Source organism: Eurypyga helias, unplaced genomic scaffold, assembly GCF_000690775.1.
Source record: "Eurypyga helias isolate BGI_N326 unplaced genomic scaffold, ASM69077v1 scaffold16892, whole genome shotgun sequence".
In the NCBI taxonomy this organism is placed as follows: Eukaryota; Metazoa; Chordata; class Aves; order Eurypygiformes; family Eurypygidae; genus Eurypyga; species Eurypyga helias.
Genome location: NW_010234209.1, coordinates 24866 through 51564, shown reverse-complemented (window position 1 = coordinate 51564; position 26699 = coordinate 24866). Strand labels below are relative to the sequence as shown.

The 26699-nt window shown below is 36.3% G+C and overlaps 1 protein-coding gene across 1 annotated transcript in view; it reads left to right on the top strand.

Annotated features, from left to right (window-relative positions):
* Positions 1 to 548: 548 nt before the first annotated feature.
* LOC104517361 (estrogen receptor-like) overlaps positions 549 to 26699 on the top strand; it is a gene marked incomplete at its 3' end in the record, with an annotated part of 48288 nt that continues 22137 nt past the window's right edge. The window contains exons 1-2 of the mRNA XM_010161988.1: positions 549 to 555; positions 11663 to 11779. Coding sequence (XP_010160290.1) covers positions 549 to 555; positions 11663 to 11779 — 124 coding nt within the window. The remainder of the gene's footprint in view (positions 556 to 11662; positions 11780 to 26699) is intronic.

Sequence of the window (26699 nt, the reverse complement as noted above, 5' to 3'; positions counted from 1 at the left end):
ATCCCTTGTGGGCATGAAGAAGCCGTATTACAACAACCTTTTACATAGTTGAAGACTGTTATCATATCTTTCCTCAGTCTCCTCATTTTTAGACTAAACAAACCCACTTCTTCAACTAGAACAGACTTTCTAGACTTCTGATTCTGTTTGTTAAACTCTGTACTTTTTCCAGTTGATCCCCCTCTTTTGTGGTTAACAGCTATCATAAAAAGTTACATCCACTAATATCAAGAATATGAGTACTTATGAGAGAATTGTGATCATTTGATCACAGATGATGTGAAAAGTTCTCTGAAGGACTTTTAAAGTCATAGGTACCCAGTCTTGATGAACTTAAAGATATTTTGAATTTCCTACTGGATCTGGAAAAGATCTCTACCTCAGCAATTGCATGTTTTCATTGGATATGTGTCCAATTTATGAAAATGACAGTAATGTTTAGAGTAAGAATGTGTGATAAAATGTGCTATTTACCTTGCAAATGGTAATAATTTTAAATAGGTTGTGATCCGATATCTGAGAATGAATACTGCTGTGCTGGATAAACCATGACGAGTACTAATGTGTATATGTAGAAGAGTATTTTGACTAAATATTATTGTATCTGCATTGTATATAAGATATTAATTAAAAAAAAAAACAGGAAAAAATTTTCCTGGGAATCATATGATTAACCTCTGTTGAGATACACAGGACTTGTTTGTGTAAACAAAAGTAACACAAAATGCTTTCAGCAAAGATTTTTGTTGCTGTTTATAGTGTGTCTTTCCTTAAATGCAAGATAATCACACTACTTTTGTGCTTTGCTGTCCTGTATCTCTTAATACGTATATAGATGCAGAGATGATTCGTTGTTTTCATACTTCTCATCAGAGATTTCATAAGAAAATTGCAATAGTGAAGTCTGATGTTCTTAATAGACTGTAGCCAAACATTCTGTATGGTTCTTAATAGAACCCCAGGAAAAAGTGAGTACAGATATGAAAAATGACCAAGCTGTATAGCGTAATCCTTTTCCTCTCTGTGTATCTGTTATTCTCAGTGATATCTGAGGTATCTATGCTTACTTGCATAAGTATATACTTAAACTTTGTGAAAACTCACATCTGCATTGGACCTTACTCGAAGTAGAGATGGATAGCTTCATTTTTATCCAGGGGAGCTGGAATGGTTCTGGAGATATTTTGTGAATTTTAAATGCCAAGTTGTCTTTTTTTTTTGCTGTCAAATGCTTAAAAGGCAACCTGAATTAGTAGCTGTCTCTCACTATGTGTAACTGCTCAATTTTGCTTAAACAACAGATAGTCGGTGGGAAATCTCAGCTGCCTCCTGAAACTGCCCATGGCAGTCTGTTTTGTTAGGTTATGTCCCAAAAGTGATTTGGGACCTTGTTTTGAGTAAACTCTGTGCAGACTGATATTACTGTATAATGTTTCATGGGAGAGAAAAGTCATATAACACCAAGAACACTGTGTTGCTTGGTGATACAAGAGTGCTTTATTCTTCACCCAGCATCTGTAGCCTTCAGGAGTGTACTTGGTCAACTGACTTGAATCCAGAAGCATAACAAGCACTCGCATCACAGCACACTGTACTTCTCTACTAAAATATTTATAGGTTTTAAGACCAAGAAGGGCCATTAGATCATTAAGTCTGGTCTTCTTTTGGTATAAACTTTATATGCTACCCCTGCACAAAGCCTGGTAACTTGATGGAGGTAAATCTTTTAGAAGATGCCCAACCTTGATCTATGGGCTCAAGAGCTTTCTAATAATTGCTTATTCTAACGATTATTCTCCCATCTGCTAAAAAATTACCTTTTTAATTTGAATTACCTTGTCTTTTACATCGCATGCACTTAGTATCTAGTATCTCTCTCCTGTGGGAAGTTCTTATAACTTAAGTTGTTACAATCAAATTACCTTGTTCTTAAATGAACTAAAATGTTTCCATCTCTCTGTATATCTTTCTGTCTTCTGAGTCCTTTGTCTTTGCACCTTTTCTGATCCCTTCAAACCCATAATAGTCTCTTTAAAATGTGGATATCAGAATTGGATGAAGTATTCCAACATCGGCCTTAAAATGCCATTTACAATTTAATAATCCTCTCTTGACTCACAAATCCTTTTCCTCTCCTTATAATTTTCTTTTTATTTGGATAGCCACCAAAGACTACAGGACAGGAAGGAATTACTCTTACCACCTCTGACAAGCATCCAACAAATGCCTACCTATGCAGGGCTGAGAACCTTCAGTGGGAGTGCAAAGGATTCAGAACAATTTAGGGGTAACTTCTTGCACTGGAGGGCATCTTGATCTCAGAACTGCTGAATTATTTTAGAAATCCCCAGTTCTATTTCCATGCCTCCTTCCTATGCCCTTCTGATGTTTTTCACGTGCACCTTCTTCAACTTTTCTCCCAGCTGTAAACTCTGACAAAAATCTGGGATATTTCACAAGTACTAGGTTAAGAATTACTGGATGATGGGAGGCAGTACCATTTCCACAAGAACAGGTTGGCATCTGAGAATGGATGAATAGCTGTGCTGAGGGGTTCCAGAGGCCTGCCATTAATGTCTTGGTCACAAAGATATAGTGGTCTCCAAAACACAGGAATTCTTGAAGCTGGGAAGTATTTTAGTTGTGTGGCTTGAACATGGTTTTCAGTGAACAGTTATGCCTTCTGACCATCAAGTAGGAGAGTTTTGGCAATGGACTTTGAGTGTTATCAGTTGTTTGAACTTCACAGCGGTAGAGTTGTACTTTGTTGAAAGTATGTACTTCAAACGACAATGCTAGGAGTGGTGGTAATGTATACATATTTTTGTGTTGGAGAGAATTTTTCTGGCAAAACATGTGTAATAAGTGGGTGTTTAGGTAATGCTGTAGTACAGCAATTGCAATACTGTCAATTTGGGAGGTTTCTGAGATCTTCCTTTTAATTTGCTATTACTGTCCTCTGTTTTCATGTTATTTTTGTAATCTATTTGATAACAGCTGCAAATGCTGTCCAGATCCTGAAGCCCAGAAGACAGAAACACCCTAATAAGACTGCTTGTACACTGATTCTATGACTTGCCAGCAGAAAGAGCAAAACTACAAAACACGAACCTAAAGAGAGACTAGCAGAAATAATCACAGCTAATAAACGGGGGCTTTAGGCTGGTGTCTAGTCTCATGGTGTAAAACATAAGCTTCCAGTTTGAGAGGTAGGTGACTACTGGAAGTGAGAAGGCTAGAAAATGCGTGTTTGGAAAGCCCACCAGGATTTAGCCATCAACGGGACTGCTCTAACAGCCAGGTTCTTATGAAAATTATTTTGATTTATTTTTGTAGTTTTTCTCTAGAGCGCCTGGAGTTAAACATGCTCTGATTGTTGTCCCCTACTGTGCATTTTGAATATCAACAGTCTCACTGGTGGTCATCTTGTTTCGGAAACTTCAGTGTTATTGAAAGACAATAGTCAATACATCTTTTTCCCTAGTAAGGTAATTTTGAATGTGATACTTTTCCAGAGTTTTAAGTGCTGCATTCAGCATGGATGTTAAGATACTTACATCCAAGATACTTCATTATTTTTCATGGTCTAAGCAAATCAGGGCTGCAGTGGACCTTGAACCCTAGTCCATCTTTCTGTTCCTGCGACAGGATCAACTGTTGCTGATTCCTTACCTATGTTTATTGAATTGCTTCTTAAAAACCTGTAGCCTGATCCAATGTTTTATTCCCTTTATCTTTGAAAGCTACTATGAAATTTGAGCCTTCTTTCCTGCAGGTTAAGCTCATCGTTTATTTTCCTGTCTGTCATGCCACAGAAAAAGAATTGTTCTCTTCCCTTCTGCAACAGCCTTTAAAACACAAAAGATTGCTATCACACTTAAAAAAAAAAAAAAAAAAAAAGCCAACAACAACAACAAAACCCCCAAAAATGAAAAAAACACATTTTATTCAACCTTTCCTCACAGGTCTTATTTTCTAGACTTTTAATCTTTTAGTTGCTCTAGTTTGGAGATTCTCCTGTTTTCTTTTTTTCTTGAAGCATGATTTTCTTCTACATGATGTTTTATGAGTATGGAACAGAGGAATAGGTTTACCTTACGACCCCAGTTGGTATTTGTCTACATTCATAACACTATGTTTGCCTTGTTTACAAAGACATGACACTGTTCACTCATAATCAATGTGTGATGCAGAATAAACTCAAGCATACTTTTCTAGAGAAGAAACCACTTCTTTCCCATCTTGTTTTGTGCATCTGATTATTCCTATTTTAATATAGTGATTCTGTACTGGTCGTTCCTTTTGCTCTTTTTTTCCTCCATGTGCTATCTCCAGTTTGCCAAGATAATTTAGAATTCATACCCTGTAGGCTCCTGCCATTTATTTCAGGTTTATTTCTGTCTGACTAGCAGAGTATTATGGTCTTTCCTTTGTTCTTCAAACACATACACGTCACCTGCAAATGAATAACATTTAATAAAATAAATATTCCAGGCCATTACCCATCAGTGAGGAAAATACTGGATGGAACGGGATCCAGGTCAGACACGATAGAGCCTCATTCAGTATCAGCTTCCATTGTAAAAGTGAATTGATAGCTCTCACTGAGACTGGTTTTCTGAAAGCATCTAAACTATATTTTCCTAGCTGACATGAAATGTCACCCTAGGCAATGTTGAAAGACTTTCTGAATTTGGGCAACACACTTTACCAGAAAGTAGAGAACACTCACTGATTGTTGTCCGATTTTTATAAGTGGTCACTGGTTCTTCCTCTGCAAAGTCCAAAGCTTTTCCCACCTCCTAGACAAAATTTCGAAACCCTAGAAGCTGTACTTAATGTATTCTGTATTATTAGCTTTAATGGTATTTTGTTATCTCTAGGATATGACCATTGTGACATATCAAGCAACAAAAAAATCTTAAATAGTACTTCATATTGCAAGTAATTAATGAATATTTAATTTAAAACCACATTATTCCTAGTTCAAGATTGAGCTTGTCAGCAGTTCAAAATATGCACACGGGGGGGAAAAAAAAAAGCTCTACATTACAAATTACAAGAGAACTTTTTTTGTCTAGTCCAAAAGTGCTTAACTATTCCAATTGTTTTAGAAAGTGTGAAGGGAAATATGATTTTGTAACCTCACCTAATGCAGGTGGGTTTATTGATTCAAACTGGCTCCGTAAGTTTCACTCCCAGAAACTTTCAGACTTTGTAGGTTAAGTTGTCCTTTGTAGTCACTTTTGAAGAGTGGAAATCAAACTAGAGAGAGCTGTGTAAGACGACTAAAATGACAAATGTACTAAAAGTGCATGAAGTGATCTTTGACATAATTTAATTCCAAAAGGAGACTATTAACAAACTTTATTGAAGTATGTGTACTACTTCAGGGATACTGTAGAAGAAATAGCATGTCAATTAACTGTTGGTTTAATTTAATAACATATGTAGTATATGCATAATTGACTGAATTATTTGAATAAGATTATGTATTTCTCTCAAATATTTGATTTAATTTAGTCACAAATAGTTGAAATAATTTGACTTCCTTTGTTATAAAACCCAGAGTTATTCCCCACTCTAAAATATGGCCAGAGCTATGCAGGACAACTAAATTATCTTTGTTGACTCTTCTGATTATAAAAGGGATGAATCTTGTATAAGAAGTCATGGATGATGTTAGAGTGTAAGTGGGTAAATCAAGGAACATATCAGTAAATGAAAGAAGAGCATAACTAGGTTTTACTTTGCATGAGGAAGTGGTACATAGGCAGAAAAGGGGCTTTTTGTCAAAATACTGATGTTAAAGGTTAGGATAATAATTTAACAAACCAGGAGTTGACTGTACTGAAGTTTCAGTTTTACACACTTCAATGCAGAAAACTCATTGGGCTTAGAAATGTCCACAACCACAGCACGCTCTGTGCAGTGAGAATCCTGTCCCTGGACCCCAGTAAAATACAAACACCAGCACTTAATTTACAGGAGTACTGTGAGGATATATACAATAAAATTCCTTGCAAACTTTATGAAACCAGAAACTACTCAAGTTCCAAAGATCCAAATATAAAATAAGACTAGTAAAACTTATTCAATAGGTCCCATCACAGGACAAAACCTGATGTTATACCTGGGATAAAAATAGAGTTATATTAATATTCTTGTTGCTAACAATTGGTTGGACTTTAAGTGCACAAGAGTAATTTGCAATATTTTTAACTTTTTGGCCTCTTGATACTAGTTGTGGGAGTTTTCTGTAGTAGAATTCCACCCCATCCCATTGTAGCTCAAATAAACTTGGAAGCTAAAAATACAAGAGATTTAATTCCAAGTCTATGGGAATAAGATGCCCATGGCTTGCCTATGACTCTCTCTGAAAATGCTTTTTGTCTCTGGAGGGATCATATTGAGATGGTTGTGAGTAATATGTTGTGGGAGTTTTTCCTTTAACACAGCTGTTGGTTTAATCATGTGCCAAGGATTTGAAACAATTGTGATCTATCAGATAGGGAAACAGAAACTAGATGTCACATTCCTTGCCAAATTTTGTAGAGATTGAGATCTGGATTGGTGTCTTTTTTTATTTGTCATGAGAAAAAAATATTCTTTATATTTTGTTACCTTGTCTAAAATTAAAAAAGATGGGAATGGATTTGGGGTAGAAGTAGACTTTGCGCACAGTATCATAATCCTGAAATTGTAGATTAAACAGAAATGGAAATTTTAGGACTAAGGCCAATAATAAAACTTTGAAATTATCTGTTGGAGTAGAAAATATAATTCTATATTTTTCTGTTAGCTGAAACGGTATATGGAAAGGTTAAAGGAAAGGTCAGTATCATAATCATTTGGCTTGAATTGCTCAAGTGAAGAGTGCTATACATACGTAAAGGCAAGAAGATTCCACTAGAAGGTGAACAATCAGTGTGGGAGTTACATGAAAGAAGGACATAATACAGGGTATATAGATTTTAACCTTTCCTCCTTTCTCATTCTTCAGTGGTTTTGTGATCTTTCTTTCTGAGGTATGTCTAGGAGGACTTCCACACTGGATGCAAAGGAAGCATGTTTTACAATCTTTGAGGCCCTTTTCTTACTGTCACATGTAGTAGTGTATTGCTAGTTTAAGGTAGTTGCTAAGAGAACTGAAACTCCAAATCTAAAGACCTTGTCTGAAGGTAATTAAACTGTGAATTTGAGTGTCTGTGCTTATAAAAGAATTAGACATAACCTTCTGTTCTTTAAAGAGTGAGATTTTAAAATCAATCATTAAGGTTTTATTGGGGCACTTTAACTTAAAATTGGTATGACTTCTTATTTTACATTCAATATTTGTTCATGTTGGGTTAGCATCTGCAATGTCCAGTTTTTAAATTTTAGTTTATGAAAACTTTCCACTTGCTGTTGAGGCTATTCTTTCCAAGGTTTGATTTTTATTTGCAGTTTTCCCACTCATCACTTTCTTGGGCACTTGAAGTGGTGGATAAATCAGACACCCTAGCCTTCCCTCCACCTACATGTATGAAATTCTGATAATTTCACTGTCAGTATAAGATCATAGAAGGATCTGGTGTTTTCACAGGTAACACCTAACCTGGCAGGTCTTTCTTTATTTCATTTTTTTGCACAACTTTTGTACCATTTAAACGAATTATTCTGTCCTGCTAATCTTGATGGTTACTGGAATATAAGATGGCACCTGTTTACACAATTAAGAAGAAAAATATTTCTGTGTTATGTTAATTGCCGTTGATATATTAATATGACCCCAAATTTCATCTTTGCTGGTCAAGTACAAAATGAACTCAGCTCTTCAAAGCTGCAATTCAGTGAAACACTTAAGCATGTACTTAACTTTAACCATATATACTGTGCTGGGACTACTTGCTAGAAGTACGCAGATGCTTAAATGTTCTGCTGAATGTAGTAACACTTAACTTTAAAGAAATATGGAGTGTTTTGCTGACTGAAGCCCTCACAGGTATATCAACTGCCCACTCCGATTCAAGCCTGCACTGCTGTTGCATATGCCACAGCTGTCTCGAGAACCCTTAGGCAAGAGTGATGGGTCTCTTAACGTAAATACTAGCCACATGACTCATGGTTTGAGAGAAAGTCTGACTGCATGGGCAGTAAGAAAAAGCTCTGATTATGACAGGCTGGGTTAGAATAAACTCAAAATCATCCTAATTTCAGCCATTATCATCTTGTTGACACTTTGCTTCCTCATCATCCCCTCCCCCCCTCCTTCATTTTTCGTTGTTATCAGAATGTCACATTTAAAATTAGTGCTTTGAGAAAAGAGCCAGATCTTTGCACCCTGTTCTGGAAAGACCTTAGCATGTAATAAGATGCTATAAATATGCTTAAGGTTATTTTTACTGTTTTAAAATGTACGATGTATGGGATATCATAAGTAAAACAGACTAGCTCTCCTTGAACTTGTCTAATAGCTCCGTTAACCTCTTCTTTTGTAGCTCATGAGAGTGCAAGTCATATATATAGGGGGATTAAAACTAGGAGCTCTGCACTATGAAAGTCACTGCCTCTAATTTTATGGAGGTTATCTGATAATTTATTAAAAAACTCACAACAATAAGACCACAGAGTCCAAGTGGCTTGTACTTCCCTTTAGGAGTATCACTGATCACTGCAGACATTCCTTCCTCTTGGTATTCCTGAGATACCAACTGTCCAAATGGCCTAATTAAGCTCTCTTCTAGCATGTATTACTCTTTGGATACCATGACAAGAAAGTGCAGGGCAGCTGCTCTCCTGTTGATACGTCCCACTTTCACACTGATGATTCCCACCAGCAAGAAAACCCTTCTAACAAGTGAGATAGTTCAGAATCAGCTTTGTTGGGGGATGAGTTTTAAGGATAAAATCCAAGGTAGAATACTTAAAAGACAATTAACTTTACAACAGAGTGGTGGAATTACACTATTTTACTTTAAAATAAAACTTGTCTTTGCACGTTACGTATTCCTTAATCGTGTTCTTCTTCCTTTTTCTCTTCCATCCCCCCCCCAAGTTAGACAACCCTAGTCTGTGTCTGTGCCTTGCAAACAGAACTTCCTTCCTTGCTTCCTGTGCCTGAATACTTGAAATAAGATGATATTGTGGAGAAGCAGGGAAGTTTCCTGCCTTTCTTCTTCCCTTATTTCTTCTTCCCTGATTCATTTGATAATAAATTCTACTGTATACTCCAATTATCAAATATTTGCTTCTTGTTGCTTACATCTTTTCCAGTCTCCTGAAGACATATAGATTAAAGGAAACCAAAAATTATGAGAAATATTAAATGCATTATCTTATTCATAGATTTAGAGCAAATAAGAACTCTAAACAATGACATTACTGTGGCACTTGTAGTCTGAAGAATTATTCCCCTCACACACAGATCTTTCTTTTTTTGCATTCAAAATTTTACAGGTTTTATTCTGTGAAGTCTGTCAGGCATTTTGAGAGAAGAGTGGATTGCCTAAGGTGCAGGTCGTGTGTATGAAAATAGACTAATTATGTTAACCTTTAAAGCATATACTTAAGATAAAACTTTTCAAAGTAAAAACATGATAATATGAATCATGTTAACTTCAGTAGGGACTGTAGTTTTATCACAAATAGGATTATTTTATGTATTATTCTGTAAAACAAATGCCTATTCCCACACACTTGTAGTTTGCAATAAGCAGTTCTAGGTTCAAAGTGAATAAAATGTTCATCACCCAAATGAACATGGTGAAAAAGGACAGCTATTGTGCTGATATTGATTCCACTTGTTTTTTGATTCTGGCATACTGTAACTTTTTTGAGAGAGAGAGAGAGTTGAACCTCACAGGCATCAGCCAGTCCAGCAAAGGTGGTTAAGTATGTGTTCGTCAGCTTTCACCTTACTGGGAACATTTATCTGCTTAATTTACAGAGAGCTAAATGATGTTCAGAATTATTTGCTGAATTCAGAGCCTGTGCTCCTTCCCCTTGCGAATTTACCTTCTAACTTCACTAGGAAGAAGATCAGATATTCTGCCAAAGTCTGACTTAATTTCTGAAAGGAGTAATACTTGTTTTCCGTCTTTCTCGTACTATTTCAGAGCTTGGATTATAAAACAAGGCTGGTGATTGAGGTCAGTCACTACAATCTTTTGCTGCTGTTTAGTGTGACCTAATAAAAGTGCATTTTCTTAAAAAAATGGCTTTCCCTTTTTGCTCCTTTTCCCTGTAGATGTTGCATTTTTGTATGGCTGAGGCTGTTTTCTTTCTGACTCTTTTTTTTTTTTTTTTCCCTTACATGTGAAGTGTTTTGAAACAGATATAGAACAGTCTGTATCCTACCAGAGGAACTGAAAATTGAAACGGTCTTTCATTATGAGGTTGAGGCAGTGTTTCTGTTCTACCTCTTTACCTCAGTCCTGGAGTAAAGCCTATGGATTCAGATTTTTCCAGTGTTACGCTGTTCTGTCAAGTACATCTAAAAAATAATAATTCTGTCTATTTGAGGCAGTGTGTAGTCAGCTGTCACTATATTAACAAGTTTAGTTTGACTGCTTATTTTGATTGGATCCCAGTTATATAGCATTAGAGAGCAGATGTTCCTGGTGTAATTTGATAGTAATTTTTAGTCTATTTTCTAATTTCTAGTCAAGGATAGATGATTTGATGAGACCAAGGCCTCTGTCAAACCTCCACCCTACTCTACCTCAAGCTGATCCCTTGACCTGAAAGAAAGAACAAACAGTTCTGCAGTAAAATTGTTTCGTTGCGTGCTGTACCTTGGTTGTGTTTAGATGAATAGAGAACACCAATAAGATCATTTTGGATAGTCTTTTTTATCCTTGCCGAACTTCGTCTATGGCTGGACAAAAATTTTAGAGCAGGTTTAAGCACACATTTTTAAAGAGAAAATTGGAATAGAGGCCTGTTGGCAGTAACAAATTTTGGTATGCTGAAAATATTTGTAACAAGAATTGAGATGTAGAGAGTAATAAATAAGGAAACAGAGCTCTGAAGGAAAAGGTACCAGTACCAAACTTGGTTGCAGCATATGGTAACTTACGTGTTTGTCACGTCAAAAAGTTTTTGCTTATATGAGTAGACATGCAATAGGAATTAGAGGCTGATTTATCCCTGAGTAATAATTAATTAATGGTTGTTGTTTCTATTTTATGATGTTGTTTGTTTCTTAAGTGCCCAGATTGTGGTAGATATCAAAAAAATGTTCTGTGCATAGGCCTTTTTGATTCTGTAAACCTCTAAACCATTTTGTGCAGTCTCTTGGTTAAACATAAACACAGAGACATGGACCAGATGGCACTGTATTTCTCAGGCTACGAGAAAAGGAAGTCAAAGGACGTGTTCGTATTAATCTGTCCTCTTCTGTGACTGCTTTAATTATTTATTATTTTAATTATTTAACAGAAGTTGTAATTTGTGTTTTTAATAGTACTTTTAAAGAACTCGTGAATAAATGTGTCATTAATAGATGTTAGTTTCTACTATCCGTAGCAATACTTTTAGGATAGATTATGATGGTAACCCTACCTTCTTTTCAAGATGTTACATGCTGTACTGAATACTTAATGGGAAATGAGAGAGCATTATAGGCAGTTTTGTTATGTCGGTGTGTAACTGTGTCCTTACTTTCCTTCTGATTTTACAGGGCACAATGATTACATGTGTCCTGCTACTAACCAGTGCACCATCGACAAGAACAGAAGAAAGAGTTGCCAGGCTTGCCGACTAAGAAAATGCTATGAAGTGGGAATGATGAAAGGTGGTATGTACATAGCAATCAACAAATCCTCAGCATTGGTGTCTGCCTCCCTGTCTTTTAACTTCATTGGACAGCTGATATTGTTCCTAAAGGAGAAAGCAACTTATTTTATTGAGATGAAGTGTATTAAATCAAAAAGTGATTATATAAAACCCTCCCAAACACCATCCTGTTATTCTTGCCTAAATTTGCATTTAAATTAAAAGGAACATTGACTTTGATGGAGCTAAGGTTCTTCTGCTAATATTTTTAATTAATTATGGTTTTGGTCTCTCATGGTAGACTCTGGATGATGATGAATGAAACTTAACCCAAAATTGTGTAGTATTTTGCAGTTCAGTGTGAAAAGCACTGATAATCTCAGATTAGTCCATTTTCATTAAAATAAACTTCTGAATATGTACTATTTGTTCTGTGAATTCTGGAAGGCAAAATCAATTCTATACCAGTACTGTATGCATATTTTATATGTGGGTTAATTTCAATAACAAAAAAAACCAAAAAAAGTTCACTCATTTTATAAAAACTGATATAAATACCTCTTTCTTGGAACATACTTATGTAATAATGATGTCAAAGAAGAATAATCAGACACTGAATTCTTATACTGCAGTGGAATACTAGTAATTTATTTATTTCCACATTGTGTTAACTTTGGGAGGCAAAATTAGAAACATGTAACAATACTAACAATTGCTATGGTGTGTTCTTAGACAGAATAGTTATTTTGTAAGAGTTTAGGATCAATCAAGATACCTACCTTTCTTGTCTGTGTTAGTACCTTACGTTTGTCAAAAGCAGAGAGAATTTAGCTATTTTTAATGTTTTTGATAAAGTCGAGCTCCTAAGAATTAAGAATATTTAAGAACAGGAAATCATAAAATTTCATATTTACTCTAAAGCAGAATAAAACCTTGTTGTAGCCTACAAAAATTTCAGATTGCTTTTATTAATAAAGAGTAATCACTAGCTTTATTGAAACTTATTTCTGTAGGAAAATTTAGCATACTGGTAAGTGCTCAGAAGAGAAAGGATTAGAACTCATGTCTTATGTGTGAAAGAAGCTAATTGTTAATTTACAAATTGTTTCTCCCTTTCTTTGGTACACCTAATCGTTTATTTCACAAAAAATCTGGGGCAAGAGAGATGAGTAGCTTGTGATGTTCATCCTTCCCACAACAAAAGATTGCTTATAAGTCTAGCCTGTGTGGTCAAGGTAGGCCAAAACTGGGAATCTTGGGAGAAAGAGTACAAGGGAAATCCTAAAGGAAAACTAGTCAGCTGTTCCTGCACTTTGAGATTGAATCTGCATTTTTCTCAATGAAAGAATTAGACAAGAGCTGAGACTGATTTTGGTAATCTCAGTTTTGGGATGCAAGGAAGAAGGTGGTGTCAAATCTCTTTTTAGTTCTAACAGTTAAGACAGTATCTGATACTTTTCATAACGTTTAGTTTATGCATCTGGAGTTTTTTTTGTTTTGTTTTAACACCTTGGTGTATACAGCTAGAACTCTTTAAAGTAAAATGCATATAATTAATATCACAGCTGTGGTCTGGAGAAAGTTTCAGATAAGGCAAACATAAACTTGCCATGCAGCTTTAGCTTTGACCCTTGTACGTATGCCAGATAGTAGTTAAGATACATTGTTATGTTTTATGTTGGTGATGTTACATCTTTCATTTGGCACATTTCCATCCATTTATTCTCATGTATTTAATTAATGATCCACTATACCAGTTTGATGCTTTTCATATCCCTCCTCTAAAATACATGTTGTAATAGGTTTTTCACTGTTACATACATAATTGTTCCAATCACATAAAACTTGCACAGAATTCTGAAATAGCATTCTATATATTAAAGAAGTAAAAAAAAAGACTGCATTTTTGTCCAAATTTTGTTTCTAATATAGATGTCCTGGAATTTTTATTTCATAAAATGTACTATGGTTTTCATAATCTTCTTTTACAATGTTTTAATATTTCTATATTCACTACAGCAACTGGCAATTCAAAAAAAAGTCAACGTTGTGGGTTTTTTGGTTGGTAGCGGTGTTTGGGTTTTGTGTGTGTGTGGGGGTTTTTTGTTTGTTTGTTTGTTTTTTTAACCAAGCTCACAATTTAAAAAGACATCAGGTGCATAAATTCTGCCTGCTCCTATAGTACCACTAATAATGCATTGAGTCCATCACTAGTTCATAGTCTAAGAATGTTTGTTTATGGTCTGTGAAAAATGACTCAAGATCTGTCAGTTGCAGGATAAATCTGGCGTATGAAGTATTGCAGATGAAATATTCAAGAAAGGTAAAGTGAATGTAGGATGAAGTAAAGCATTCAAGCTACTGCTGGATTTATTACTGATTCTGTATTGTCCACGTAGCTGTGGGAGAAAGAAATCCTTTTCTTCAGGTAGCTACTTGATAATTGTCACCTTTCTCTCAGACGAAGATAACAGTTAAGTGAATATTCTTAGTATACCAGCTAATTAAGTTTGAGTGTTAACTTTTAAATGTTTTTTAATATTCTTGGGTTTTTTTGTTGTTTACCCTGAGGAGCAAAAAAGCTCTTAAGCTTTTTTATTTTAATAGATCTCTATAACACTTTTCTTCAACAAAGTAGTACTGTGGTTAACTCACGGTCCATGTTTTTCTCAATAATTCATACTTCTCTTGATTGAATCTTTTAATTTAAATAATTTCCTTTTGTTCACACTGAATGATTTGCCTTGTTTAAAGGCATGAATTCTATCACACATTTGAAAAATAATCTTTCGTGTGATATCTCACTTCCATATCTATCTCCACGATTTGGTTATGATGATATACCTTTTAGACATAGTGGAAAAGAGCTGTAATCTGTCTTTTCTCTAACTGTAATCTCAGTTTTCTTTCTGCACTCAATTAGCTGAGATTTCGTAGTAAATTTTCAAAGCTGTTAACTTGTGACTTCTATCTATCATTTAACTTCTGAGCAATAGCTGATACTAATTATTGATTTTCAGTAAATATGGGGAAGCTAGATAAAATTTTGATTAAACATCTGTGGTTAATTTTAAACATAGGTCATAAACTATGGTGCTGAGGTGCTGAGGTTTTTCTCATAGAAGATCACTTAATGCAGGATAAAAAAGTTCATATATATAATTTTTAACAAAGTGGACACAACTAAAATATGTTTTAGGGGCCGCATTCAGAAAAAAATGCAGTTTTGAAGTGGATCTTGAGCTATCCTGTAGGAACATTTATTTATGAGTTTCTGTGGAAATTTTACCATTCTCTTTTTTCATCCCACTGTTTCATCTATTAAAAACTTCTTTCAGTACAGAAGAGTTATTTTCTTCCTCTCCTGTGTTTGCAGGTGTTTCCTTCTGCATCTGCTACTGTGCTTCTTCGAGAGACAATTAGGCTGCCAGACTCTGCTGATGTAGTCAGCAGCTGAGGCAGAACTTACAGCTGTTTTCTTTTGTACAACTGCTTCCCTCTCTCTTTCTGGATAAGGCAAAAATACTCTAAAATTTTATGTTATTATTTAGTCTGTGCACCCCTGTTTGTACATGGGGATGAAGTGGTCACGTGGAACAAACCCCTTGTCATGTCCCTCTTTGTTCTGGTTGGGTAGAGGGAAGGATAGCCTTGTTTTTGTTTATGAGCCATTGATACTTTCTTGAAGATTGTTTCTGTTGTGGTTTGGAGAAGTGCATTCCAACTTACTATTGCACATGAAGGGTGGTCCCAGCTTCCACATGTAGTTTTACAGCAGTTGCAGTTGTGAAGCTCCAACCATACACATGGTTCAGGTGATCTCTGCTCCAATACAGATCTAGTTTTCTTCATTGTTTTAATGGCTTTTTGATGGCTTGGCTCTGAAGGACATCATTGTCTGAAATCGAAAGCACTTTATTGTTATTTATTAATGAAGTGTTTTTAAAGAGTGGTACATGGATGGGGATCCCTTGTTATTAGCACACTACATTCTTCCCCTTCTTTCCAGTGTGGCAAGGCAGATTTAACGTCAAGTGCTCTGTGGGGTGATCTCAACACAGTGCTAGTGGAAGCAGTGGCTATGGCTAAATTTACCATACCATTAAATGCTAGATCTTTAATGAAAAAAATCAGTTATTTGCCTCGTAGTCCTTTTTAGCCACCCTAAGACCTGCATAATTCTATCATTTGTCAAATGCTGATTGCTTTCCAACCTCCAGTCATATGAAATATATCAGTCAAGGATTTGAGTTCCCATGTGCCGGGTCCAGAGTGGAATCATGTATACGATCAGGGGTATTTACTGTCTTTGAACAGCCTAAAATTTCATGTTGTAGAGAGAAGACTGAGTGTTGTTTCTTGTGAATGAAATTACAGCATTACAGTGCATTAGAAGCCTACTTTTTTCAGCGGTGCCCTCACGAAGTATCTGAGAACCCTTCAGGGATTACTGCCGTACAGCTCAAGGAATAGAAGTCTGTTTGTGTGCTATAACCACATCGTGGGGTGCCTGTAGAAACCACCATTAACCTCTAGAGGGTGGAGGTTAGAGACTGGGAGCTTTCAGTTTTCTCTTGCATCCTCTTGAACTAGTTACCCGTCTGTAACCACTTGGGGAATTCAGTCTGGTTCAGTGTGACAATGTTACTGAATTTTAAGAGAAATTTTTACAGGGAAAGAAAAAAACAAACACCCAAAACATCTGGCAGATCTGCCATACTCTCATAGAAGTACCTTGCTAATTTTTGTCTTTAAATGGAGAGAGTACTGCTTCCTTGCCAAATGCTGTCTTTGCTCATGCTAAATGGCTATGGAGTTATTAAAATCATTCTCAAAAGCAGAGGTAAATCAATGTCTGATGCAACCACTGGAAAGGCTCCAGACTTTATAGTTTTCCATGTAATTACCTTTTAGTGCAATATTAAAAATAGAAATTAGTGACTGAAGGAAAATGGATTAACAATGTGAAACTATTTTGGTTTTTCTGAGGAGAACCTTTATGATGTTTATTAGACCTGCTGTTCTGTACTCAGCCAAATAACTGTGTAGGTGTATGAAGATAAATGTATGAGGAAATGTACATTTTTAAGATGTAATTGATGGGCTGAAAGCATGTACTCAAGCAGTATTTGGAGCAAAGTTTTGTGAGTTTAGAACAGTCTCGTGGAAAAGAAGATGGAATTGAAAACAGGCTTTTTAGTGAAATATTTCTTTTTGCCCTTTGTACACATGCAAAGTGGACTGTTGACACTGAATTATCCCAAAACATAATATTCTATTGTTCTGCCCCCAAAATAAGAGAGATCACTGTTGTGAACACTTTTGTCAAAAATAGTTTCTCTTCCTATTCCACTTCACAGAATGATCTGGGCTGGAAGGAACTGCAGGAGATCTCTTGTTGGGCCATCTGCTCAGAGCAGGTTCAACACTGAGTTCAACAGTTCAACAACTTAGACAAGGTTATTTAAGACTTTTTACAGTCTGGTGGAAATGGGACAACCTGTCTTATGTTATTGATATGCTATAGCTAGTTATAGAAAAAAGTTTTATTTTTTACTCTTAAACATTGTTTGAGATTGTAAAGCTAATCATAGCTGTATATTTATTTATATTTGCTTTTTGGAGATTTACCTACTTAAAAATTCCTAATTAGGAATTATTTTAGTTGTGATATTACTTGGGAATAGAACAGCAATGAGGCAGCCTCCATTTAAATTGCTGATTAATTTTAAATGTAGCCTAGGATCATTGCTGTGTCTCCACCTCTGCCTGTCACTTGTTCATACTACAGGTGCCTCAGGGTGTCACTGCATTTACTGGTTTTGAGCAAGCCAATGCAAGTTAGAACAGCAGGTGTCTTCTCCTTGCTGATCTTGAGAAATTACTAGAATACTGGGGCTTCTGATTCTTCATTTGGTTAGGCATTTACAGTTCAACTCTAGTACTATCAGTCCTGATGTATCAGGCCAAATTGCTTCAATACCCTAATTTATCAAATTTCTGATACGTAGCAGTTAATATTTCTTCCTGTCTTTGAGAATTATACTAATGGACTCATACTCCTAAAACTACTTTGCTTTTCCAAATCATGGTTGATGTATGGTTCCTGTAAAGGCTTTATTGTGACCCCTGAAATGTTTATGGCTTCACTGTAAATATTGACTAGAAATGAGTCTGTTGCTATGCTTATTGTAGCCAAAAATTAGTGTGATTTGTGCAGGAGTGTCAGCACTGAAAGGGATTCAGTTGAATGATGGATTAATTGAACTTCTCTTGCTTCTCTTCTACATGTCCTCTGGTGCTCTTTAAAACATGTGCTATGAATGCCAAAGACAATGCCAAAATGCAGATTAGGATGAAGCACGTCCTGCACCTTTATCTGTAATTAGTAGATCATTGGTTCTCAAATTGTGAGTTATGAATGGTCATTAAAGACCCTAGATTACACCTGCCACCTTGTTAACAGCATTTTTTTGTTACTAGGTCTTTAAAACCTTTGAATGGAAGACCAGTTTTATGATCTCCATTGTAGCTGACAGGAATACTGTGATAACGTGACTTGATCACAGAGAAATCTGGTGACAGAGCTGGGGGTTGAACTAGAACATCTGAATGCAAGCCCTGGGCCCTGCATCCCCCTTGCTGCAGCTTTAATAGAAGGTAGTCCTGATTATAGAGGAGAAAAAAAGACGCAGCTGGGAAAAGGATGAGAGACATTTTTCAGAGGAAAAACAAAACCAACCAACCAACAAAAATGTCACCCATATAAACAGATATAGAGCATTCATCAACCATTCAGGAGTAGAAAAAATTGCAACATCCAGGTGCACAGACCAAACTTTAATTTGTTATTTATTGATACTACTGGGTGTCTAGATATCCTTGTCAGAAACCAGGCTATTAAGCACTGTCACTTGAGGCAGACCTGTTCAAGATCAGACATTATATTCTGATTAATTTTTTAAGAAGATTTCAGTCAATGTTCCTCATTTAAAGTAACTGTCAACCCACCTGGGTTCTCAGCACAATTTACATTTCTGTTTGATTTTCTAAGAGAAATGGATATGAAATAGATTGATTGAATGAATTTTGAATATGACTGTCTGGATCATATTCAAAAGAAGTAATTTATTAAGCCTATAAAATTTGGAAAGTGATGTTACTTTCCTGTGACCAAATAATGTATTTATGTAGAGAAAACCAAGCAGAAAAGCTCTCAAAATCACATTGGAAGCATCATCATGCTGAGATACATCACAATATTAAGACCTACATTGCAGTCATAGCTTCAGCAACCTCCTGTTATAAGCCTACCAAGAATGTAATTATATTCCTGATCTCTACTTCTGTAGAGCCCATACAGTGACCTTATGTTTTTGAGGAAGCTGTAGGATTTTATTTCCAATGAAGCTTTAAAAAGCTATTGAGTTCATTGGAGGTGCGCCTAATGAGGTCTATCTGCAAAGCAAAATTGCTCCAAGAGGTCATTAGGCTTGCATCCACCTTTTAGACTCTAAATCCAGTTGTGCGTAGATGACGCTCAGGTTTGTGTCCATGAGGGAACTATTGGCTTAGAGTCATAGAATCACAGAATGATTTGGGTTGGAAGGGATCTTCAAGACCATCTAGTTCCACCCCCCCTGCCATGGGCAGGGACACCTTCCACTAGACCAGGTTGCTTAATGCCCTGTCCAACCTGGCCTTGAACACTTCCAAGGAGTGCCGACCCCCAGCTTCCTTGTAGCCCCTTCAGGTACTGGAAGGTGCTGTAAGGTCTCCTCGGAGCCTTCTCTTCTCCCGGCTGAACAAGCCCAACTGTCTCAGCCTGTCCCCATAGCAGAGGTGCTCCAGCCCTCTGAGCATCTTCATGACCTCCTCTGGACTCGCTCCAACAGGTCCACGTTCTTGTTCACACTGTTTTACTTTTGCAATCACTTACTTTTGTCAATGGCAGCGATGGCAGCAAACTGAGTCTGGATTGAGTCCCAGATCTCTTTTCCAGCAGTTTAGTAAATTGCTCCTGTATTAGCCCTTTTGAGAGAGGCTTTTGGATTTCTAGCCTCTTCAACTCTTACTCCAGTTTCAGAAGGGTTCCCCTCCCCATATAAAGGTTTCTGGCACAGAAAGATCTGGTTTCTTCCTTTGTGAACACTGGTGTACAGGATTTCTGTGGCTTCTCTGCCACAGCCTGTTCTCTGAATGCCCCTTTAATACTCTGATCATCAGCTGAGCTATAGACTCCCTGGCTTTCTGAAGGATGTTTTCTTATTTATAATCTTTTACTTACTACTTATGTTTAGTCTTATTCTAAAGCAGAGTTTGTTTTACAAAAAAACTATATATTCCTTCTCTCTGGCAATTTTCAGCATAATCGTCATGAGGTAGCTCAGTCTTGGAGTAACAAAATTGTTCAGGAGAGAAGGTGTTTCCCAGAACTTTTGAAAAACTGACAAAATTATAGGCTGTTAATGCTGCAAGGCTGTGAGTGTGTACAGAAGTGTCATGTCTCTTATCATCTGGGGCCTGTTGACGAGAAGCAGTACTATGGACAAAGATCCTGAGGTTCAAAGGTTGCTCCAGACTGGGAGGTTTTCTGGTAAACCATTTACTGATCACTGTTCCCAAAACCCAATCATAGATGCATCTTTGGATTGTCTTTAAAAAAAAAAAAAAACAAAAACCCAAACCCAAAAGTAATTCCTTTTTCCTTCCTGCTGTGATTCTTTTTCTCCCATCAGAGTATGGCCACAAATTGTTCTTCAGGAATCAGCATTGCTATAGGGGTTTTCAGCCCAGTTCCCACGCCATCTTCAGTCACTATCCCCACTCTGACCTTTAACCTCCAATTTATTTATGAGCCAAAAGTCTTAATTTTGTGCTCCCGTTTAACCTAGGTGTTGCAGTCTTTTCCTGTACTGTGAAAATACAGGTGTTGCTGTCTTTTCCCATAATGTTTCCTCCAGCCCTGTTCCTCCTAGAAGTCGCGGCAGCTTTGTTGCTTAAATGGAAAGGAAGCAGTAAAAGGAAAAGTCTGCGTTATCAGGAAGCCACAAATAAGGAAGAAAAGCTTCAAAGCTGAAAACTAATTTCTGAGCAGACAGTTTTTAAGTAGGAGATTCTTCTCTGGCTTAAAAGTTACTTATTTTGCAAAATAGCTTCAGTAAGACATGAAACAATGGTGATACCAATGAGAAGCTATTTCTTGTATGCTCCCTGCCTGGAAACTGCACTCTGATTCTCCAGTTCTGGCATTTAGCTTGCCTTTATGTTTTGACTTGTCAAGTTTCCAAATCCACTTTGTTTCCACTACTTTAAATGCTTGCAATGACATCCGAACGTCTGTCAAGTATAAAGTGGATGCTAATTTGTAGAGCGCTGACTATTGCAAGGATTGGTAGAGGGCTGCCCGTATACCATTAATGCTACAGCTCAAAGTTATGTGCCAACGACTTTTGTGCAGTAATTGCTTTCTGTGCCCATGGCCGGGGCAGCGACTGATGCTGTAATCATCACCTGAGTGAACTGGGTGTGGGAACTGTAGGATGGCAAGGCACTGATGGTAATGGAAAGATAGTGAACAGTAGTGAAGCATTTTCCATGTCTGTTACGGAATTTCTAAGCTGTTAGGGGACAAAAAAGCCAGATATTGTGATAGAGATTATCTTTGTCTATGATTTGAAATATTCTGACTAATTAATATTTAGTCCAACAGTGTGCTGCTTCTCTGATGGTACTTTGTCAAAAAGGGGGTACAAGGTTTAACAGCTTGTGGATTTGTTATGTCCCTGGACTTCCCTCTAAGCCTGGTGATGTAAAGAAGCAGAGAATTTAAAAGGCAGTTGGAGTGAATGTAAGATTTCCTTGCAGCAGTTAAAAACTACTGTGCTGTTACACAAATTGTGACTATATGTGAACACCAGTATTAAACCCATCTTCTGTTATTTTGTTAAAAAGCCTTCCTATTGTTGCTGAATCACAGTGTGGAAACCAAGACTGTATCAACAGACATCCTGGTTGTTTGCATGCACAAACAAACATCCTGGTTGTTTGCATGAGCTAACACATGCCAGAAAAAGAAAACTTATTGTGTGCCTGAAGTTTTAGATTGGAGTGTTTGTTAAGAAATACACACAGGCATACCGACATGAGATACATATGGTTTACTGATGGTGACTGAGGTGTTCCTTTTAATTTTCTTGCTTGCTCACTCTGTGATTTTTAAGTTTTTGTACATTGATTTTAATGTTTTGGGATTTGAGAAGTTAAAACTGTTAGGAAAAGACCCCTGAGATCTTCAGGTGAAATACATTAAAATGTGTTCTAATAACAGAGTACCTGAGATCTCATAGCTTTATCATGCCTGCAACCTAGTTAGGTTTTTTCTACTCATGTTTATGATGATATGTTATGACATCTGCAGAAACTACTTAAAGCAGAATCTTACCATAGATTAATGAAAAAATATATGAATTTTACTGTAGACCATATTAAAAAGAAAAAAGCCTCAAATAAACAATATGGCCCTAATCTGTGTTTCTATAAAGTGAGAAAAGTGACTAGTTCTTTCTGTCAAGACATTGCCCATGAAAGGAGGTGAAGATTAGATAGTTATTCTTTTAGTGCTTAAAAATATATAGTGCAGTATAAACTCAGCAAGTACAAGGATAGAATGGAGTTAAAATTTTTGGAGGGGAAAGACACATGCATATACTGTCTGCAGTATCCTAAAGCAAGTATTTTATGAAGATACACTTACTTATTTCAGTCATTGCATAAAAAGATAATACCATGTCTTCCTTTTGAAGAAAAATACGCTGGAAAATATTAGTAATTAACCTGAATGGAGTGTATCACCTCTGGACGTGTGCAAAATGATGAAAAATAATGCAGACAGCAATTAGAATTACTTCCCAAAGCAACACTTATGTCATGGTAATTAAATATATCCTAGAAGCATTAATTAATCCTATTCCCCACATAATTTTGGTTGTCTTCCCCCTTTCAGATCTCCATCAATTCTCTTTCTAGCTGTTTCAGTTTTTCTTTCCATCAGTTCTGCTTTTCCTGTGACTTCCTACATGCCACAGCTTTATCTTCCAGCACTAGAAGGAGAAGTAGCAGAGCTGTTCCTCAAAAGCTGAGTGTTAAAATAAGGAAGATTAGCAAAGAAGACTTTTCCTCCTTCTCCCTCATTGTCCTGCAAATATCAGCTCGTGAGGTGGAATGAGAACTCTCACCAGTCATTTTCTTTTCCCAAATATTCTCTCAGGAGGCAAACCAAAACATTACTTAATTATACACGTAAAAATATCTTGGCTGTTTAATTTTTATCCAATAACCTGGGTTTTTCAGTCATAGTGCAATTAATAGGAAGTATATTTAGGTAGAATAGGATTTGAGATTATACATAGGTATATATATAAACACATAATACTATTGTTCACACCATCAGCAGATTTTATTCTGTTTGTTCTCATCCTCTTCTTCCTCTAAATTTTCTTCAGTATTTCATATAATACTAAAGATATAAGGGTGGAGTTTGGTTCTTAGCAACAGGTAGGAAGACGGTGACTTTTGGATGGCTGAGATGATTCAATATTCTTTTAATACAGGGCTAATTTTTATTTTTTTTTTTAAGCGATCTGTAATTTATACCTGCCTCTAGATCTAAAAGGCTGACTGAATTTACATATGAAACTTTATAAAACTGCCTTTGAAAATCTTGGCTCTTGTAGCTTTAAAACTCAAGTGCAAATTGTTTTAGAGCTTTTGCAAGATACATACTACTTCCATTTTTGGTAGAATATTTTTTTTTCATAACATTTGGGAAATTAGTTTCCTTTATTGGCTGAACTGTGGAGTGAAAATTAATGCATTCTTATATTTAAAAACCCTTACAGGATAGTTGCACTTTTGGCAATGATTCTGTGGCTTGATAGAGTTGTTTTTTGGAATTAGTGACTGTGCATCACTATTATCTCTTTTTAACAGAGATAAAATTTGATTAAGCTGAAGGAGACTTGGAGGTACTTGCATTTTTCAGAGAGATACTCACTCCTATTTGTCCAAGAAAATGAATAATAAAATCACTATGTTGCTTGTCCATCTAAGGGTTAGGTGAAGAGTTAGTAGTAATTTCTATAAATCTCTGAAGAGTATGATGCTTATACAAATTCAAAGTCCTTTCTGTCTGTGATAATAAAAGCTGCTGATGTGATGCAGAAGGAATGCATACTCTCACTGACTTTTTTTTCCAGACAAGGTCTCTGCAAAATCCACTGTACTATGGTTGGTTGGTTGGTTGTTTTTGTTCCTTTTTTAAAAATCCTCAAATAAAAATGTAAAAATAGATTTGCGTAGGGCATCTCCTCCAATAATTGGTTATGTTTCAGCTTTGAAAAAAAGCCAGTGGGAAGCTTGCAGACAAATTGAAAATGAAACTATTGTTCATATTTATAATCCTGTTGATTTTTAAGCAGCCAAATGTGCTTAAAGTTGCCACCTTCCCTCTGTTATGTCAAATTCTCCTCACATCTTTGTTTTACTTAACAAGTCAGGCCTAGAATAAGTAAAAAGCAAAACAAAAAAATCCTCTCTGATCTTCCAGTAATCTATACCATGGAGACAAGCCAAAGGTGACCTATTTGTGTTTAGTAACCCTTAATGTATTCTTTTCTCCATCAAATTTGTCCTACAGCTTTCTGTCATATATCAACTTTTAATGTATTCACACTTTCAGCTTTGTTTCTGCATGGTGTGAAAGAAAACCTCTTCTTGTCTGTCCTGAACCTTGCATGGGGATGTTTCATTTGATACCATCCTGTATTATAAGGGAAGCGTCAGTGTTCGTACCTTATCTTGCTACTCCTGATTTTGTAGTCTTGTATCTTGGCTTGCAGGCCAAGCAGACCTAGTCAACTGTTTCTTGCACCAAATGTGTTTCACACTTTGGGTCATCTTGTCTTTCTCTTATCCCTTTTTAATTTCTTTCATAACTCTTTTTAAAACAGGAAGAACAGAACTACACACAGTGTTCATTGTAGTGTGCCTCATGAGTTAATAAAATCTGTGATTTATGAAGATGCTCTGTCCTCCCTTCCTCTCCTTGCAATTTCTAGCCTTCTATTTACTTTCTAAACTAACTTATCTGATGTTTTTATAGTATTATGCTAACCCCAAGATCTTGTTTCTGAATTATGTCAGTTCTGAGTTCATGTATTTATGAGTATGTTGAACAGTACGGGACCCAAGGATACTTTTAAATCTTCAAAAGGAAATTGCTAGATGAGCAGCTGTAGAATTTGGGATGTGAGAAAGTTAAAAAATGCTTTAGTGTGTATAAACCATGTGGTTTTGTTCACGTGATTATTTCTGCATGTTTCACAGGGTAATTTTAATTCAAAAACGTTATATTGATATAAAGCATACAACAAAAATATCTGTTATGGATAGAGCATACATTCTACTGAGTATTCCAATGAAGTAAGCTACCAATGAGGATTACTCTAGGATAATATTTTGCCAAAATAAGTCTTGCATTTTTTCTTAATATCAAGAATCATCCCACCCCGCCCCTTAAACAGAAACAGTTTAGTACTAGGGAAAAATGGTATTGCTGAATGAAAAATGGGAACAGCAATGCACTGAAGTCTTTTGGCTAACAACTGGTTTAATGAATGGGAAAAAGTAGAGAGATTAAGTAGTAGGAGTGATGAAAGATTTATTGAACTCGCTTTATCTGGAAAGATTAATAGAATAGAATCAGGAGGCCTGCTAGATTTTGAATGAATTAGACTTAAAGTGCTTAATCTTCAAGTACTAGTGAACATTTAGTGAACGTATCAGCATATTCAAAGAAAGAGGCAAACATATCTAAAGATCCTCTGTTCTTTGAGATTGAGAACGGACACCTGCTGGTATGATCCAACATTTATATGAAGGAATATTGGATGTGGGATGAAGGTGCTGCTAACAAAGACTGGGAATCTAAAGGTTTAAGTTTTTGTGGTGTGAAAAAAGGCGAGCAAAAGTTGTGTTTCCCTCTCCCCTACCCATCAGAAAGACTTGTACTGATCGCTTGTGAACACCAGCAGTTCTCAAAGCTGTTTGTGTTTTGGTTTGTTTAAATTGCTCTCTCTTCTCTATTAGTTGAATAATTTGCTTCCTCCTTCTCTATAGACAGTTATTTTGATTTTCAAACTGGGACTAGTGCTGCTTTTCCTTATTGCATGAGAACTACAGAATAAGCCCCATCATAAGCTGCCTTCTCCTCATAGCTCAATTCCTTGTGTTCTTTATTACTTGCTTGTACCTCACCCACATTTGATGATTGATTTAAGCTTTTAACTCAGTCTCAAAATGCCTGTGCCTCCTCCACTCAGAGCCAGACTTAATCTTCCCTTTATGGTTGGAATCCACGTGGGCTTTATCATCATATTTTTCTTGTAACCTTTCCACCAAGGGAGATTTTGTTCCACTGTAAGGTCTTATGTTGTTCTAATTGGTATGGCTGACTTGATAATATCCCAAGGTTCAGGGTCATACAGCGCTAAGCACATTGCAGAAATGTGCAGTAATGACAAAGACGGTTTCTGTTGCAGTTATTACAGCCTCTTGACAGTAGGCCTCCCACACTGGATTCTGAGGTTGCAATTATCTTTCCTTTTCTTACTTCTGTTTATCTACTTATATAGCATTCTTTATTGCTGTTTAAGCTCATCTTATGATGGGAACTTTTTGGGATGGTTTTCACGTAATTGTGAAGATCAGAGGTTCAGTAATAGGATGATGTTTAATTGGTGAACTTGAGCAAAACTTTCTTGGATAGTTTATGAGAACTACTTCTGTGATCCTTGTGGCCTGCCCATATCATTAAGTTCTCATTGTTCATTTATAGAATAGTTGTCTGCTAGAGTTTGGGACATAAATTGAAGTTTGTGCTG